The sequence below is a fragment of the Stegostoma tigrinum genome, chromosome 7 (assembly GCF_030684315.1).
Source record: "Stegostoma tigrinum isolate sSteTig4 chromosome 7, sSteTig4.hap1, whole genome shotgun sequence".
Taxonomy (NCBI): Eukaryota; Metazoa; Chordata; class Chondrichthyes; order Orectolobiformes; family Stegostomatidae; genus Stegostoma; species Stegostoma tigrinum.
In genome coordinates, this window is record NC_081360.1 from 19,346,487 (window position 1) to 19,362,722 (window position 16,236).

General features: G+C 45.9%; 1 protein-coding gene across 11 annotated transcripts in view; it reads left to right on the top strand.

Moving 5' to 3' along the window:
* Positions 1-16,236, top strand: part of nbeal1 (neurobeachin-like 1) — a 214,191-nt gene that overhangs the window by 161,106 nt on the left and 36,849 nt on the right. For all 11 annotated transcript variants that reach the window (XM_048533953.2, XM_059647081.1, XM_048533951.2 and 8 more), the window contains 6 exons: positions 446-751; positions 1,493-1,642; positions 3,243-3,400; positions 12,167-12,291; positions 12,988-13,108; positions 14,708-14,856. In XM_048533953.2, the coding sequence (XP_048389910.2) occupies positions 446-751; positions 1,493-1,642; positions 3,243-3,400; positions 12,167-12,291; positions 12,988-13,108; positions 14,708-14,856 (1,009 nt within the window). The remainder of the gene's footprint in view (positions 1-445; positions 752-1,492; positions 1,643-3,242; positions 3,401-12,166; positions 12,292-12,987; positions 13,109-14,707; positions 14,857-16,236) is intronic.

Below are 16,236 nucleotides of genomic sequence, written 5' to 3' on the forward strand. Positions count from 1 at the left end.
TTATGCAGCTTCTCTTTCATGAGATGTGGGTGTCACTGGCAATGCCAGCATTTCTGCACATTCCTAGTTGCCCTTGTACCTAGTCCATTTCAGAGTCAGACAAAGGACATTTTGGGTAACAGTGGCAGATTTCCTTCCCTAAAGAACATTAGTGAAGCAGATGAGTTTTTATTACAGTTGGCGATGGTGGTTGTCGGTATTTTTAGCTTTATATTCTAGCCTTATTAATTGAACTTGAGGTCCACCAGCTCCTGTGGTGAGATTTGAACCTGTGTTTCCGAAGCTTTAACCTGGGCCTGTGGATCGCCAGTCCAATTACATTGCCATCATGCCAACACCTTCTGCAAAGTAGTAGGCCAAAGCGATAGATCAGGTGAGGTGTTATCTATAGTGTTTAAATTTGAATCGTTTTAACTAATCAGAAGCCACTTTTTTTTAATATTAGGTGTGCGCCATGGCAGCAGCAAAGCTCAACACTATCCTGCAGACAAAAGAGATAGACAACCGAGGTGAAGCGTGTTTCCTCTTAGGGAAGCTGGAGGAAACTCTGACCAAATCTATAAGAGGGAGAACCGAAACCTACTCTTTCTTAATCCCAATCATACGGACTTTGGTATCCAAAATTTATGAACTGCTGTACATGCACCTGCACTTGCCAGCTCTGCCTCAAAGCAATGGCAGCCCTTCTTTTTTCGAGGACTTTCAAGAGTACTGCGGATCCAATGAATGGCGCGTTTACATTGACAAATATGTACGTGATATCATTTCGGTTTAGTGACCCATTAACAGCTTTGCATTCTCTGCACAAGTCTCTTGTTTTACCTTGTAGCCTGAATTGGTCATTTGCGACAAAAACGAGTGATCGTGTATGAAAGTAGTGAGCAGCTGCATACAAGGTCTTCGTAAGGTCATATCTAGATTACTGTATGTAATTTTAGTGTCTTTACTTAAGAGGGGATAAACGTGCGTGGGAAACCTTTGAGAGAAGGTTCACCAACTGATTCTGAGCTAAAGCATTGCCTTATGAGGGAAGGTTGATCATATTGGCCTTCTAGTCACTAGAGTGTACAAGAATGTGAGGGAATCTTATTGAAAGATCCTAACAGAGTAGAGTCTGCAAAGGTGGTTCCTCTTATGGAGGAATCTGCAACAAGGGAATACAGTTTAAAGGTTAGGGATCTCCCATTGAAGGAGGGGAAGAGGGGATTTTCTTTCTCAGAAACTTGTTAGCCTGTGAAATTTCCTTCCCCAGAGAGCAGTGGAGGCTGAATCATTGAATACATTCAAGGCTAAGCTAGGTGGTATTTCGCTGGGCAAAGGGTCCAGGGTTGTGGGGAGCCGCAAGAAAGTGGAGTTGAGGCCACAATGGTCAGTTACAACCTTACTGGATGGCAGAGCGTGCTCAAGGGGCCGAATGACCTATCCTGGCTCCTAATTCTTGTGTTGTCTTATGTGTCTTTGTGAACCATTGTGACTCTGTCCTCATTTCTAGATCATCCCTTCAATGAAGCAGTATGAAGTGGAAACATTCAGCAAAGGCCATGAGCGTATGGCAATCTTCTGGAAGGACTGTTACGAAACGATGATGGTAAATTTGCACAAGAGAGATCGGGAGAAAGGAGAAAGCAAACTCAAATTCCAGGTCAGTGCGTGGAATGTGCAGTTCGTTAAGTTTTTTGTTTTTAAAAGCCGTTTCTCATTTCATCTTTCTCCACCTGCATTATTCCTCATTGAAAGGGAAGACAGGGAGTCGCAGAAAATCTGGAAGATTCAATCGTGGGAAGCACTTCTTTTCCCTGTCCTTGAGACTTATGAAGTGCTCAGAGACCCATCAGGGAGGTTTTGTCACCCTGTGTTCAAAGGGCAGTTTGCAAGTTGCCCAGTTCCTCCTCCCTGGCCTATGCACGATGAGCCATGCCAGGCTGTAATTTATAAGTGACAGCCTCCTGCTGCCTCCACCAGCCAATAATGCCAGATGAGTACTTAGTATCCTATACTAACTCAATTCAACAACAAATAGAATTAAAAGTTCTCCCTTTTGTGTTTATGCCTTATTTGATCTCACCACTCCCTACCTTTGTAACCTCCTGTCGGCTTAAGCTCTGCTCCTCTGATTCTAGTCTCTTGTGCTTTGCCAGTTTTCTTTCTCCACTAGTGGTGACCATGCCTTCAGCTGCCTGGGCCTGGGCTCTGGAAATCCCTTTGTAAATATCCCTTCCAATCTGTTTTACTTCAAGGCACGTCTTGAAACTAAATATCAGATTGCTTCTGAACCAAGCCTCTAAGACAGCTGATCATGTTTACCTTTAAAGGCACTATATAAGTATGTTTTGTTGATGTTGAGCAAACTTGGATATTTGCTTATTGGTAAGCTATCCAACATTGGAGTCACCTTTGACTTAACCTGTCCTTGCATGTGGTTCTACAAGATGCTGGCCTGGTACAAGAGACTTGACACACAACAAGTTTACAACCAATAGAGAGGGGACTCTGTTCATTGTATATAGACTGAATTGAAACTTGGAGTCTCAGAAAATAGTGATATTGCTAACCCACACACATCTGAGTACCCGGTTTAACAATAAAACGTGCATTTGGTCAATGCCTGCCATGATACTACTAATATCAAGTGTGCATGTTCTGAAAGCACAAGAACCTTAATCCATTTCCACTCATAGCAGTTGGTTTGGTAATCAGAGGAAGCCATGGGTTGTGAGAATTTTTTTAAATTTACAAGTAGCGAGTTGCTAAGATGTGCAATCTGCCTTCTTAGGGCAGTGGATGCATGTTCAATAGCAACTTGCAAAAGGGGTTTGGATACTGAACGTAGGAAAATGATTTCAGGGAAACGGCAGGGACTCATAATGATTGGGTATTTCTAGCATGGGCATAATGGGGTGAATAGCATCCTTTTATTCTTTATGTGATCAACATAGTAACTGATGTCCAAACATTTACCAGTAAAATTATGCACCAGAATAAACAGACTTAGATTAAAAATGGAAATTGATGGGATAACTCAGCATGTCTGGCAGTGTCTGTGGAGGGAAAGCAGAGTTAATGTTTCAGAGCCAGTGACCCTCCTTCAGACAAAGAGTTCTACATCTAACTCCACATTACAGTATCAAGTTGTATGCCTCTTTTATCCCCACTATCTGGCTTACCCCATTTGCAAGTTGTTATTTAGTGAGCTGTTTCCTTCTTGATTGTGACCAATGTTTGTTTGGTTTTTCTGATGCCAGGAGTTTTTTGTTGAACCATTCACCCGCAAAGCCAGGCAAGAGAACCTGCGATATAATAGCACGTTGAAACAACTGAACAGCCAACACACTGCAACACTGAGACAGTGGAAGGTGGCCCAGCACTACTTAACCTGTGAACGTGGACCGTGGGCTGATAAGTAGGTGGTTTACAATGATTTCTGTGACATGACCGAGTTCCGTACTGTGAATTCAGTATACTAATAGGATTTTAAATGAGCCATGTTTTATACATTTTTGCTTTGTTTATTCCTGCAATGTGAATAGCACATGTCAAGCTCACATTAATTTCCTATCCCCCATTGCAATCCATACCATTGGAGCATCAAATCAGTTAGCACACAGCATAGAACTGCTGTTTTAAAAGTTTGGAGTGGGGAGGGAATCGTTTGCTTTTACTTGTGAACCGTTTGGGATGTTAACTGCCAGCCGGTCATTTCATGTGTCTGGTGCCAGTCTATTACATCTAATTGAGCAGTTTAATTAATTTACTTGGCGTCTCAGTGGAGCAAACTACTGATAAGTATGCCATGGAATTGAAACAAAGCCAACATCGTTTGCAATATTACATTACCAGATCTTTCCAGATTGTGTGTGAGCTGAGGCATAAGTCGTAATGTAAAGTGTAATATCTGTGACAGCGCGCTCAACTCTGAGTTAAGTCCCGTCTAAGAGTTTAAGTTTGTGATCCGTCTGACACTGAGAGAGTACTGCAATGTCAAAGGAGTCATCTTTCAGATGAGGCAGTAATCTGAAGCCTGATCTTCTGTGTCAAATGAATGTTAAAGATGGCCCTATACCAACCAAGAGCAAGAAAATTCTTCTCAGCAACCTGAACAGTGTTTATCCCTCAACCAGCAAATAAGAACAGATTATTTGGCCATTACTTGTTTGCTGTTTGAGGGACTTAACATATTATAAATTAGCTACATTTCTTCCTAAGGTATAGCAGTGCTACCCATTCAGGAAAGGTCCTGCAATGTCATTCAACTTTTGTAAATCTCATGCCTGTTAAATTGCTGAAGAGCCAACTTCCTTCCTGGCATTCATGGCAGCCACCATCTCCACCTTGACCTTCACATAACTGATGCTGAGACCATCATCCACTGGGGAGGCAGTGCATGGTGGAAATGTTACCAGACAAGAAACTGAGAACCTCAGGCTAATGATTCAGTAACATGTCTTCAAATTCCACCATGGTAGACTAATTCAAAAAAGCGTAGAATAAAAAGCTAGCTGAATGATAATCACTGACAATTGTGGTAAAAATGAATGTCCTTTAGGAAAGGAAATCTACCATCCTTACTTTTATCAGGTCTGGCCTACATGTGACTTCAGGTCCACAACAATTAACTACCCTCTAGGCAATTAGGTATAGGCAACAAATCCTAGTTTGGCCAGCAGCACCCACGTTTTATCAACAAATAAAGAACTGTCCATGCTGTCACTGCTTAGTTTAATTTCTGCAGTGCACTGTTCTGCTGATTTCCAGTCCTTTTGCCTTTTGTAAACTCATTTATCACTCGTTTTGAGTTCCATTGGCTCCCTTTGACCCAAGAAATTCAAACTTCTCATCCTCATGTTTGAATCACACCAAGGTCTCTTCCCATCAATCTTCCCACTGCCATTCTTTGTCTTTCGTTCTTCTGTCTTTGACCTCTTGCATATTCCTGTCATGACATGAGAACAGCAAACCAGCCAAGGGCTTTACTTTTTTTAATTCAACAATCTGTAATGAACTCGGCTAATGTTACTACTGGGCGCATCAGACCTTAAAATGAAATCTGGCTTATAGAACATAGAACTATAATGCACGGGAATGACCCCTTCGGCCCACGTTGTTGTGCCAAACATGATGCCAAATTAAACTAATCTCTTCTGCCTACCCTTGGTGTATATCTCTCCATTCCTTGCATATTCATGTGCTTATTTAAAAGTATCTTAAACACCCCTGTTGTATCTGCCTTGACCCCCACCACTGGCAGCGCATTTCATACTCCTACCACTGTGTGTAAACAAAAAAACTTGCCCCTCATATTTCGTTTGAACTTATCTCCCTCACCTTAAATGCATGCCCCCTAGTTTTAGACATTTTAACTCTGGGATAAAGATCCTGACCATCAACCCTATCTCTTAATCTCATATGTTTATAAACTTCTATCTTCTCCCCTCAGCCTCAGCCGCTTCAGAGAAAACTACCCAAGTTTTTCTGTCCTCTCCTTATTGCTCATACCCTCTAATCCAGGCAACAGCCTGGTAAACCTCTTCTGTGCCTTCTCCAAAGCCTCCGCATCCTTCCTTAATGTGGCCTAACCAGAGTCTTATAAAGCTGCAACATGACTTCCTGATTCTTGTACTGAATTCCCTAACCAATAAAAGTGAGAAATGTTCCAATTGCATCTTTCCATAATATGCCTACGTATTTGTTCCTCAATGTCTCGGCTGTTTGGAGGCCTCTCTCGCATAATCCTGTCAGAGTGATTATGTCCATCTTGTTTTTGCGCTCTATCCATATTGCCTTAGTGGATAAACCTTTCAGCATGCCCTCTGAGTGCAGATGTAAATCCCACCCACCCTCCTGCAAAAATTCCATCCCCTATTCCCAATTCCTCCGCCTCCGCCGCATCTGCTCCCACGATAAGACATTCCACTCCCGCACATCCCAGATGTCCAAGTTCTTTAAGGACCGCAACTTTCCCCCCACGGTGATTGAGAACTCCCTTGACCGCGTGTCCCGCATTTCCCGCGACACATCCCTCACACCCCGCCCCCGCCACAACCGCCCCAAGAGGATCCCCCTCGTTCTCACACACCACCCTACCAACCTCCGGATACAATGCATTATCCTCCGACACTTCCGCCATTTACATTCCGACCCCACCACCCAAGACATTTTTCCATCCCCTCCCCTGTCTGCTTTCCGGAGAGACCACTCTCTCCGTGACTCCCTTGTTCGCTCCACACTGCCCTCCAACCCCACCACACCCGGCACCTTCCCCTGCAACCGCAGGAAATGCTACACTTGTCCCCACACCTCCTCCCTCACCCCCATCCCAGGCCCCAAGATGACATTCCACATTAAGCAGAGGTTCACCTGCACATCTGCCAATGTGGTATACTGCATCCACTGTACCCGGTGCGGCTTCCTCTACATTGGGGAAACCAAGCGGAGGCTTGGGGACCGCTTTGCAGAACACCTCCGCTCAGTTCGCAACAAACAACTGCACCTCCCAGTCGCAAACCATTTCCACTCCCCCTCCCATTCTCTTGATGACATGTCCATCATGGGCCTCCTGCACTGCCACAATGATGCCACCTGAAGGTTGCAGGAACAGCAACTCATATTCCGCCTGGGAACCCTGCAGCCATATGGTATCAATGTGGACTTCACCAGTTTCAAAATCTCCCCTTCCCCTACTGCATCCCTAAACCAGCCCAGTTCATCCCCTCCCCCCACTGCACCACACAACCAGCCCAGCTCTTCCCCCCCACCCACTGCATCCCAAAACCAGTCCAACCTGTCTCTGCCTCCCTAACCGGTTCTTCCTCTCACCCATCCCTTCCTCCCACCCCAAGCCGCACCCCCAGCTACCTACTAACCTCATCCCACCTCCTTGACCTGTCCGTCTTCCCTGGACTGACCTATCCCCTCCCTACCTCCCCACTTACACCCTCTCCACCTATCTTCTTTACTCTCCATCTTCGGTCCGCCTCCCCCTCTCTCCCTATTTATTCCAGTTCCCTCCCCCCATCCCCCTCTCTGATGAAGGGTCTAGGCCCGAAACGTCAGCTTTTGTGCTCCTGAGATGCTGCTTGGCCTGCTGTGTTCATCCAGCCTCACATTTTATTATCTTGGAATCTCCAGCATCTGCAGTTCCCATTATCTCTGATACTATTTTAACCTCACTGCGAAGCCTCTTCCAGGGATGCCTAACCTGAAGAAGTTACCCTCCGGACCAACCTCAGGGAATCTCTCTCCCATTGCAACTCTCTTGTAATCTCTTCGGCCTTGAAACTGCTCGACCATGTCCTGAAGCAAACCAGGTACCACAGCCACATCACCTTTCTCAGCACCTGCCTACGGAACCAGATCATCCCCAAGGGACTACAGTCCACATTTCAGCCTTCCCAATTTGGCCCCAACCGTGACCACCTCTACACCCAGAACATTCAGACCCTTCAGAAGCGGTTCTCCCTGCGAGTCCTGAAACAGACACTTGCAGCCATGCGCCGGCACCTCCAGGCACTGCAATCCAGCCTGCCCCAGCTCAGAGCCTCCCTCTCCCAGACCTGCAAAGGACCTCTGCTGTTTTTTATCCTCCGCAGGATCCACAGACTGAACACCCAGTTCCACTCAGCTTTACTGGACACCAAAAATCGTAAGTACAACAAACTCACTGGCCCCTGCCACCCACAAGAGGATTCCTGCGCCTCCCAAATCCCGACTCTGTCCCTGCCCCTCCCCCACCATGCACCCGCCGCCATTGACCATGAGGACACGGCCGGAGACCCCACCGATGACGTCACATCCGCCTCCGCCGGCCACAGAACTTCCGGAACCGCTGCTGCAGTCACCACCTCCACGTCCAGGTACTACAGCCCACACACCACCCTCACCTCAGCTGCTGCCGCCCACCCCGATCCTCCCACCGCCGACGGAACCCCGCCCACGGTCGACGCCGACGGAACCCCGCCCACGGTCGACGCCGGCGGAACCCCGCCCACGGCCGGCGGAACCCCGCCCACGGCCGGCGGAACCCCGCCCACGGCCGGCGGAACCCCGCCCACGGCCGGCGGAACCCCGCCCACGGCCGGCGGAACCCCGCCCACGGCCGACGGAACCCCGCCCACGGCCGACGACCTCATCGCTCCGCCCACAACCTCCACAGCCTGCAACCCCAGAGAAGACAGCCACACTGAACCCTGCCGAATCTTCACCATCCCCCCAGACCTCCCACTGACTGAGGACGAACGGTCAGTCCTGAGCAAGGGGCTCACCTTTGTCCCCCTACAACCACACATCAACGAATACCAGTCACGGTCGGACATAGAGCAGTTTTTCCGCCGTCTTCGCCTCCATGCCTACTTCTTCAACCGGGAACCCAACCCTCCTTCCACTGACCCCTTCACCCGCTTCCAACACAAGTCCTCCTCCTGGACACCACCCCCAGGCCTCCTACCCTCCCTCGACCTCTTCATCTCCAACTGCCGTCGAGACATCAACCGCCTCAACCTCTCCACCCCTCTCACCCACTCCAACCTCTCCCCCGCAGAACGGGCAGCCCTCCGCTCCCTCCGCTCCAACCCCAACCTCACCATCAAACCCGCAGACAAGGGTGGCGCAGTGGTAGTATGGCGCACTGACCTCTACATCGCCGAGGCCAGACGCCAACTCTCCGACACCACCTCCTACCGCCTCCTCGATCATGACCCCACACCCGAGCACCAAACCATCATCTCCAACACCATTCATGACCTCATCACCTCAGGGGACCTCCCACCCACAGCCTCCAACCTCATTGTTCCCCAACCCCGCACGGCCCGTTTCTATCTCCTTCCCAAAATCCACAAACCTGCCTGCCCTGGTCGACCCATCGTCTCAGCCTGCTCCTGCCCCACCGAACTCATCTCCACCTATCTGGACTCCATTTTCTCCCCTTTGGTCCAGGAACTCCCCACCTACGTCCGTGACACCACCCACGCCCTCCACCTCCTCCAGGACTTCCAATTCCCTGGCCCCCAACACCTCATATTCACCATGGACGTCCAGTCCCTGTACACCTGCATTCCGCATGGAGATGGCCTCAAGGCCCTCCGCTTCTTCCTGTCCCGCAGGCCCGACCAGGCCCCCTCCACCGACACTCTCATCCGCCTAGCTGAACTCGTCCTCACACTCAACAACTTCTCTTTTGACTCCTCTCACTTCCTACAGACTAAGGGGGTGGCCATGGGCACCCGCATGGGCCCCAGCTATGCCTGCCTCTTTGTAGTTTACGTGGAACAGTCCCTCTTCCGCACCTACACAGGCCCCAAACCCCACCTCTTCCTCCGGTACATTGATGACTGTATCGGCGCCGCCTCTTGCTCCCCAGAGGAGCTCGAACAGTTCATCCACTTCACCAACACCTTCCACCCCAACCTTCAGTTCACCTGGGCCATCTCCAGCACATCCCTCACCTTCCTGGACCTCTCAGTCTCCATCTCAGGCAACCAGCTTGTAACTGATGTCCACTTCAAGCCCACCGACTCCCACAGCTACCTAGAATACACCTCCTCCCACCCACCCTCCTGCAAAAATTCCATCCCCTATTCCCAATTCCTCCGCCTCCGCCGCATCTGCTCCCACGATAAGACATTCCACTCCCGCACATCCCAGATGTCCAAGTTCTTTAAGGACCGCAACTTTCCCCCCACGGTGATTGAGAACGCCCTTGACCGCGTCTCCCGCATTTCCCGCGACACATCCCTCACACCCCGCCCCCGCCACAACCGCCCCAAGAGGATCCCCCTCGTTCTCACACACCACCCTACCAACCTCCGGATACAACGCATTATCCTCTGACACTTCCGCCATTTACAATCCGACCCCACCACCCAAGACATTTTTCCATCCCCTCCCCTGTCTGCTTTCCGGAGAGACCACTCTCTCCGTGACTCCCTTGTTCGCTCCACACTGCCCTCCAACCCCGCCACACCCGGCACCTTCCCCTGCAACCGCAGGAAATGCTACACTTGTCCCCACACCTCCTCCCTCACCCCCATCCCAGGCCCCAAGATGACATTCCACATTAAGCAGAGGTTCACCTGCACATCTGCCAATGTGGTATACTGCATCCACTGTACCCGGTGCGGCTTCCTCTACATTGGGGAAACCAAGCGGAGGCTTGGGGACCGCTTTGCAGAACACCTCCGCTCAGTTCGCAACAAACAACTGCACCTCCCAGTCGCAAACCATTTCCACTCCCCCTCCCATTCTCTTGATGACATGTCCATCATGGGCCTCCTGCACTGCCACAATGATGCCACCTGAAGGTTGCAGGAACAGCAACTCATATTCCGCCTGGGAACCCTGCAGCCATATGGTATCAACGTGGACTTCACCAGTTTCAAAATCTCCCCTTCCCCTACTGCATCCCTAAACCAGCCCAGTTCATCCCCTCCCCCCACTGCACCACACAACCAGCCCAGCTCTTCCCCCCCACCCACTGCATCCCAAAACCAGTCCAACCTGTCTCTGCCTCCCTAACCGGTTCTTCCTCTCACCCATCCCTTCCTCCCACCCCAAGCCGCACCCCCAGCTACCTACTAACCTCATCCCACCTCCTTGACCTGTCCGTCTTCCCTGGACTGACCTATCCCCTCCCTACCTCCCCACTTACACCCTCTCCACCTATCTTCTTTACTCTCCATCTTCGGTCCGCCTCCCCCTCTCTCCCTATTTATTCCAGTTCCCTCCCCCCATCCCCCTCTCTGATGAAGGGTCTAGGCCCGAAACGTCAGCTTTTGTGCTCCTGAGATGCTGCTTGGCCTGCTGTGTTCATCCAGCCTCACATTTTATTATCTTGTAACATACTTCCTGATTAGTAATACAACTCCCCCACCTCTTTTACCCTCCTCTTTATCTCGTCTCAAACTTGTTGGATCACATTTCTTCTAATTTAATGTGGCTTTCAGCACAGTATATGCACACAAGGCTACAGATTTAGTTTTAATAGTAAAACAGAAGTTTATTACACAAAAATAACATTTTATAAAACTGAACTAGCTACATATAGTACACTTTTAAGGATTTCAAAACATGGCAAAATTTTAAAAATGCAATCACTGCTAGTTTGAAAGTCAAATTCTTCAAAGACAGATATCTATTTATGTAAATCGCACACATTTCATCGTGGATCTGAATTTCAATTAAAATTTTAGCTTTAATTGTAATTTTCCTGTATAACATAAGGGTCCAAGTGAAACTCGGTCATAAATATTCCCTTAATGGAAAGAAACAAGAGTTGGGTTCACTGATCACTTTGATACAGAAAATTGATAAGATAATTTACATTTTAAAAACACGCAAGTTTTTACAAGAAAGCATGCATAATCCTGAAATAAAAGTTAAATATTTATTTATTTTATGAGAGATTCCAACATTTAAAGCAGTTACAGAGGTGCACTATTTTAAAGGTCAGGATTGCCTTCAAATATAAATCGAATGTTACCTTAATCCCAAAGTGTGAGACTGATTATGGTCGAACAATTCTGAAGCAAATCTAAATGATACTAACAAATCTTCAATTATTCAGTCTTGGTGGAGATAGGTATAATTAAATTTTTGGAGTCGTCTTTCTAATGGTTGTGTGATAAGATGTTTATTTGATGACTGATGGACCATCCCAAATTATTATCCCATATTTGCTGAAAGGGCCACCTGTTATAATAAGGGTGCCTGTTCAATTTATAAGAAATATTATTTTGAATTTATACTGGAAAACTAATTCTGTAGCAATCATGTCAGTTTTGTTGAGTCAATGTATAAGATTGCAGCAAGACGGTAGGATTTGAGGTCTATTGATCTTCTGTCTGATTGCAGTTCTGCTTAGCCATAAAATAAAAGCCTTGCTACGTGCTATTTTCAATAACACGGGCAATGTAATACTGTGTTTTTTTTCTCAATGTGTGCATTCATATTATTTTGAATTAAGTTAATCATGTTGTGTTTGCAATGTAGTTTTTCCCCCCTGCTTAAAAAAGTACCCTGTTGTAAATTTCGCTGAAAAGTGACTCACTTAATCCTCCTACATTTTCCCTTCGAACCTTGTTCCTTCAGTTTTCTGTTGTGAAGTCACTGTATGAATTCACATTGTTGTCAATATCTGAATTAATGAATCATTTACTTTTTATTTTGCTCTTGGTAGAAAACCAGAACTCATGCACTGGAAGTTGTCCAGTGTGGAAAACTATTCCCGAATGAGGCTGAAGCTAGTCCAGGACTACAACTTTGACCCCCACACTAACGCCAGTGCGCTCCGGGACAACCTTGGTGAGCACCTAGACCATTTGGGGCTTGATTTAATATGATGTAAATGGTACAAACAGGAGATACTAAATTGCTGAATGTTTGGAAAGTAGTCTCACTTGCTGGTTCAGATTTACTACTTGAGATAGGATCGGGGTAGACCATTCAGCCATCTCGAGCCTGCTTGCCATTCGACTTGATCATGACTGTTTGTCTACCTCAGCTCCATTTTCCGACATTATCCCTATGTCTTTTTATGTCTTGACTACTTAGAACTCTATTAATCTCTGTCTTGAGCATGTTCACTGACTGCTCAATCTGCTGGGATAGAGAACTCAAAAGGTTCTTCTCCCCTAATGTGGTCTTCCCCTTTGAGACTATGTTCCCTGGTTCTCGGCTACTTGCCCAGCCAGGGAAAATATCCTTCTTGTATCGACCCTATTCAACGCTGGATAGATTTTAGATCATGTTTTGGTCCCCATTCCCAGCAGGCCCAGCTGTCAGTATACCTCGTTTTTTGCATTGTAACAAAACATGTACATCAGATTAAACTAGGTTTATTTTCATTTCCCCTGAACACTCAAAATATTAATAATAAACCTGAGTAGAATTTGAAATGGCCCCTTGGGGAGGTGATTCTTGTTGTCTGCTTCTGGGTAACTAATGTTTTGCTGGTCTTCTGTGAATAGGTAAGATTTAACCTTATTTACATTTGTGCAGGAGTCCAGCAGTCAGCACCGTCCAATGATTCCTTGCTGCTGGAAGCGGTAAAGCAAGCTAAGGTCAATGACCTGGAGGATGATCGATTGGCGGACGAGGATCTCACTGTGCTCAGTAACATGTAAGTCTGCGTTGTCTGAGAATTCCAGTCTTCCACAAGTTCTTGTGAATTCCCGGAATCCCAAAAGCTGCTGTAAAAGACTGTGCATGATTGACTCAGTAAATTTTCAGGGTTATGATGTAATGAGGATGAACAGAGCCATTTGAGATGTTGCAAGTAGCTATGTGCTTGTTACATCAATATGTGAAGAAGGTTATGAAAACATTCAAGAATTATCAAACAATTCACCTGTTTTTAATGACTGTCTTGCTCCTCAGCTGTAATTTGGAATTAATGAAAATTGCATTTAATAAAAGGAACCCTTAATGCCATGGTCTGTACATATATATTTTCCAGTCATCCACTGTGGATTGTTTCTTAAGCTTGCAACACTTCCTTCCTCAACTCTAACTTACAGTGAAATTTAACTTTAGTTACAGTGACTTGCCAATTAATTGAAGACTGTAGATCTTGATGTAAATTTTCATTTTTCTCAAAATTGCAAGAATTTACTTTTAAAACTTTCATGTGTCCTTGGGCTTCACTATGCCTGTGCAGGGGTTTAGTGTTCAATTCAACCATCCAATATCACTATACAAAGTGAAATACTGCCACCTGCTGACAGCTAAGTTTTGCATTGTTTGACAACACAACGAGAATATGTTAAAGCTATTTTCTTATTACTGTTGCATCATGTATGGTATCGGAGCTGGGACATTTAGCCCCTCGAGCCCCTTCCAGACACCCAATATTCCAGACAGAAAATACACTGCTTCCTATGTTACATTTTCAAAATCACATTATCTGCCTCTTGACTCTAGAATTTCTGAGCATTTCTCATCAGCTGCATGACACTCAATGTGAATGAGTGTCTTACTTGTTTATTGCCATCAGTATTATCTCAGTGAACAAGGGATTGAGAAATAGTTGAAAAAATGGACTGGAATAATTGATCATACACTCAGGAGGAAGTCATATACCCAGTTGTGTCTGTGTTGATTGTACACTTAGATCCACTCAGATCGAGGAGAGGGACTAATCTTAAATATAGCCTTGCATGTTGTTACTTATCAAATATTTACTAATTGCCCTTTTTCAAAGTTATAAGAGAATCAACTTCCACCATCCTTTCAGTTAATGAATTCCAAACTATCCTAATTTGCTGCATAAAAAGAATTCTCCTGATCTCCCCTTTGTTTTTGCTGATTATCCTCTGATTAATTGTTTTCCTACTATTGGGAATGGTTTTTCCTCACTTAATTGAACAAACCTCCTCATAATTTTGACCACCACTAACCTTTGCCTCCTTAGCTCAAAAAACGACCTCCTTTGGTCTCCATTTGAAAATGTTCCTCACGCCACTGTCCTTCTGGTAAATCTAACTCGTGCCAACATCATGAATCATAACAGCAGTAAAACCTGCCCTAAACAGGATTACTTTCACCCAGTGTGACCTGAGCTTTGTGTAGCAGTAAAACTAATTTCACTCATGCGAATGACTTTAACTCTGATTTGGTCACAGTCTAATTGGTATAACTTGTGATGGGGAAATATGCTCAGTTTCATAATTTGACTTTATCTTTCCAATTCATTCCTGCCTTTTTCTGTTTTCTACCCCAGCAATGAGAAAGAGGAGCAGAATCAGAAAGAAAAGCTGGTGATTGCTGAAGATTGTGACCTGATCACCATCATGGATGTTGTTTCAGGACGCCTAGAGGTCACCACGCAGCACATCAACTTTTTTGATGGGAGTCTGGACAAAGAAGAAGGTAAGAAATTAACTTGGGAAGTCGCCCACTTTAGTGAGGTCTTATTGTTAACCATAAGTTTTATTCATCCTAGGTTGTAAGTACATTCATAGTCATAGAAACGTACAGCAGGGAAGCAAACCCTTCGGTTCAAATCGCCCATGCCAATTAGATTACTGTAGTCCCATTTGCTAGCATCTAGTCCATATCGCAGTAAACCCTTCCCATTCATGTACCCATCCAGATGCCTTTTAAATGTTGTACCAGCCGCCACCACGTCCTCTGGCAGCTCACTCCATACACCACCTTCTGCATGAAAAGGTTGCCTCTAGGCTCCCTTTTACATCTCTCCCCTCTCACTTTAAAATTGTACCCTCTAGTTTTTGACTCTCCTCCCTGGGGGAAAAGACGTTGGCTATTTACCCTATTCATGCCCCTCATGATTTTATAGACTTCTACAAGGTCACACGTCAGCCTCCAACGCTCCAGGGAAAATATAGCCCCAGCGTATTCGGCCTCTCCCTATAGCTCAAACCCTCCAGTCCCAGTAATGTTCTTGTAAATCTTTTCTGAACCCTTTCAACCTTCACAACAGCCTTCCTGTAGCAGGGAGACTAGAACTGAATGCAGTATTCCAAGCATGTGAAAAATGATCCAGTTAAAGCTAGTCCAGTATAAGTAACAATTATATTGATCCACCAACGTAATACCCAGTCATTTTTTAAGCCTTAATTTAGTTAGAATCATGCAGCGCAAAACAAAACTGTTCAGTGTGTGCCGGCTTGGTAAAAGAACAATCCAATTAGCCCATTTTCAATTTCTTGCTCCCATGGTTCTGCAGGCTTTTCCTTTTCAAGTATATATGAAGTTGACCTTTGCAATTTACTATGGAATCAAATTCCACTTCCTTTTCAGACAGTACATTCCAGATCACAACAGCTCTCTGCACTGAAGGGAAAAAAAAATTCTTAATCTCCCCTCTGGTTGTTTTGTTGAATAGCTTAATTTGTCCTAGCCTGTTACCTTTGTTATTGGAAATGATCTCTCCCTGTTTCTCCAGTTTCAGACTTTACTGTTAAATGTTACCTGAACCTTCTTAATGTGTCTGAGTTCAAAAACAGTGAGAGAAATTGTTTAAACACAGCAAAAACAAAAGCTGTCTTCTTATCGCCCATGTGTGGAGAAGTAAAGCTGATTTCTGTTGGCAGAAACTGTCCTGGAGGTACAGTGTGTAGATGCACAGGGGTTAAAATAACCTCCGACTGAGAGTCAGGTGTGGTTGGTTGGCAATTTGTAAAATAAAAACAAACTTGGGAGGAACAGCCCAGAGGATGCCTCGTATTAAAAGTGGGTAAGGGGCATTTTGAGGAGGTGAAACATATTAGAGTTCCTGACCTGCCA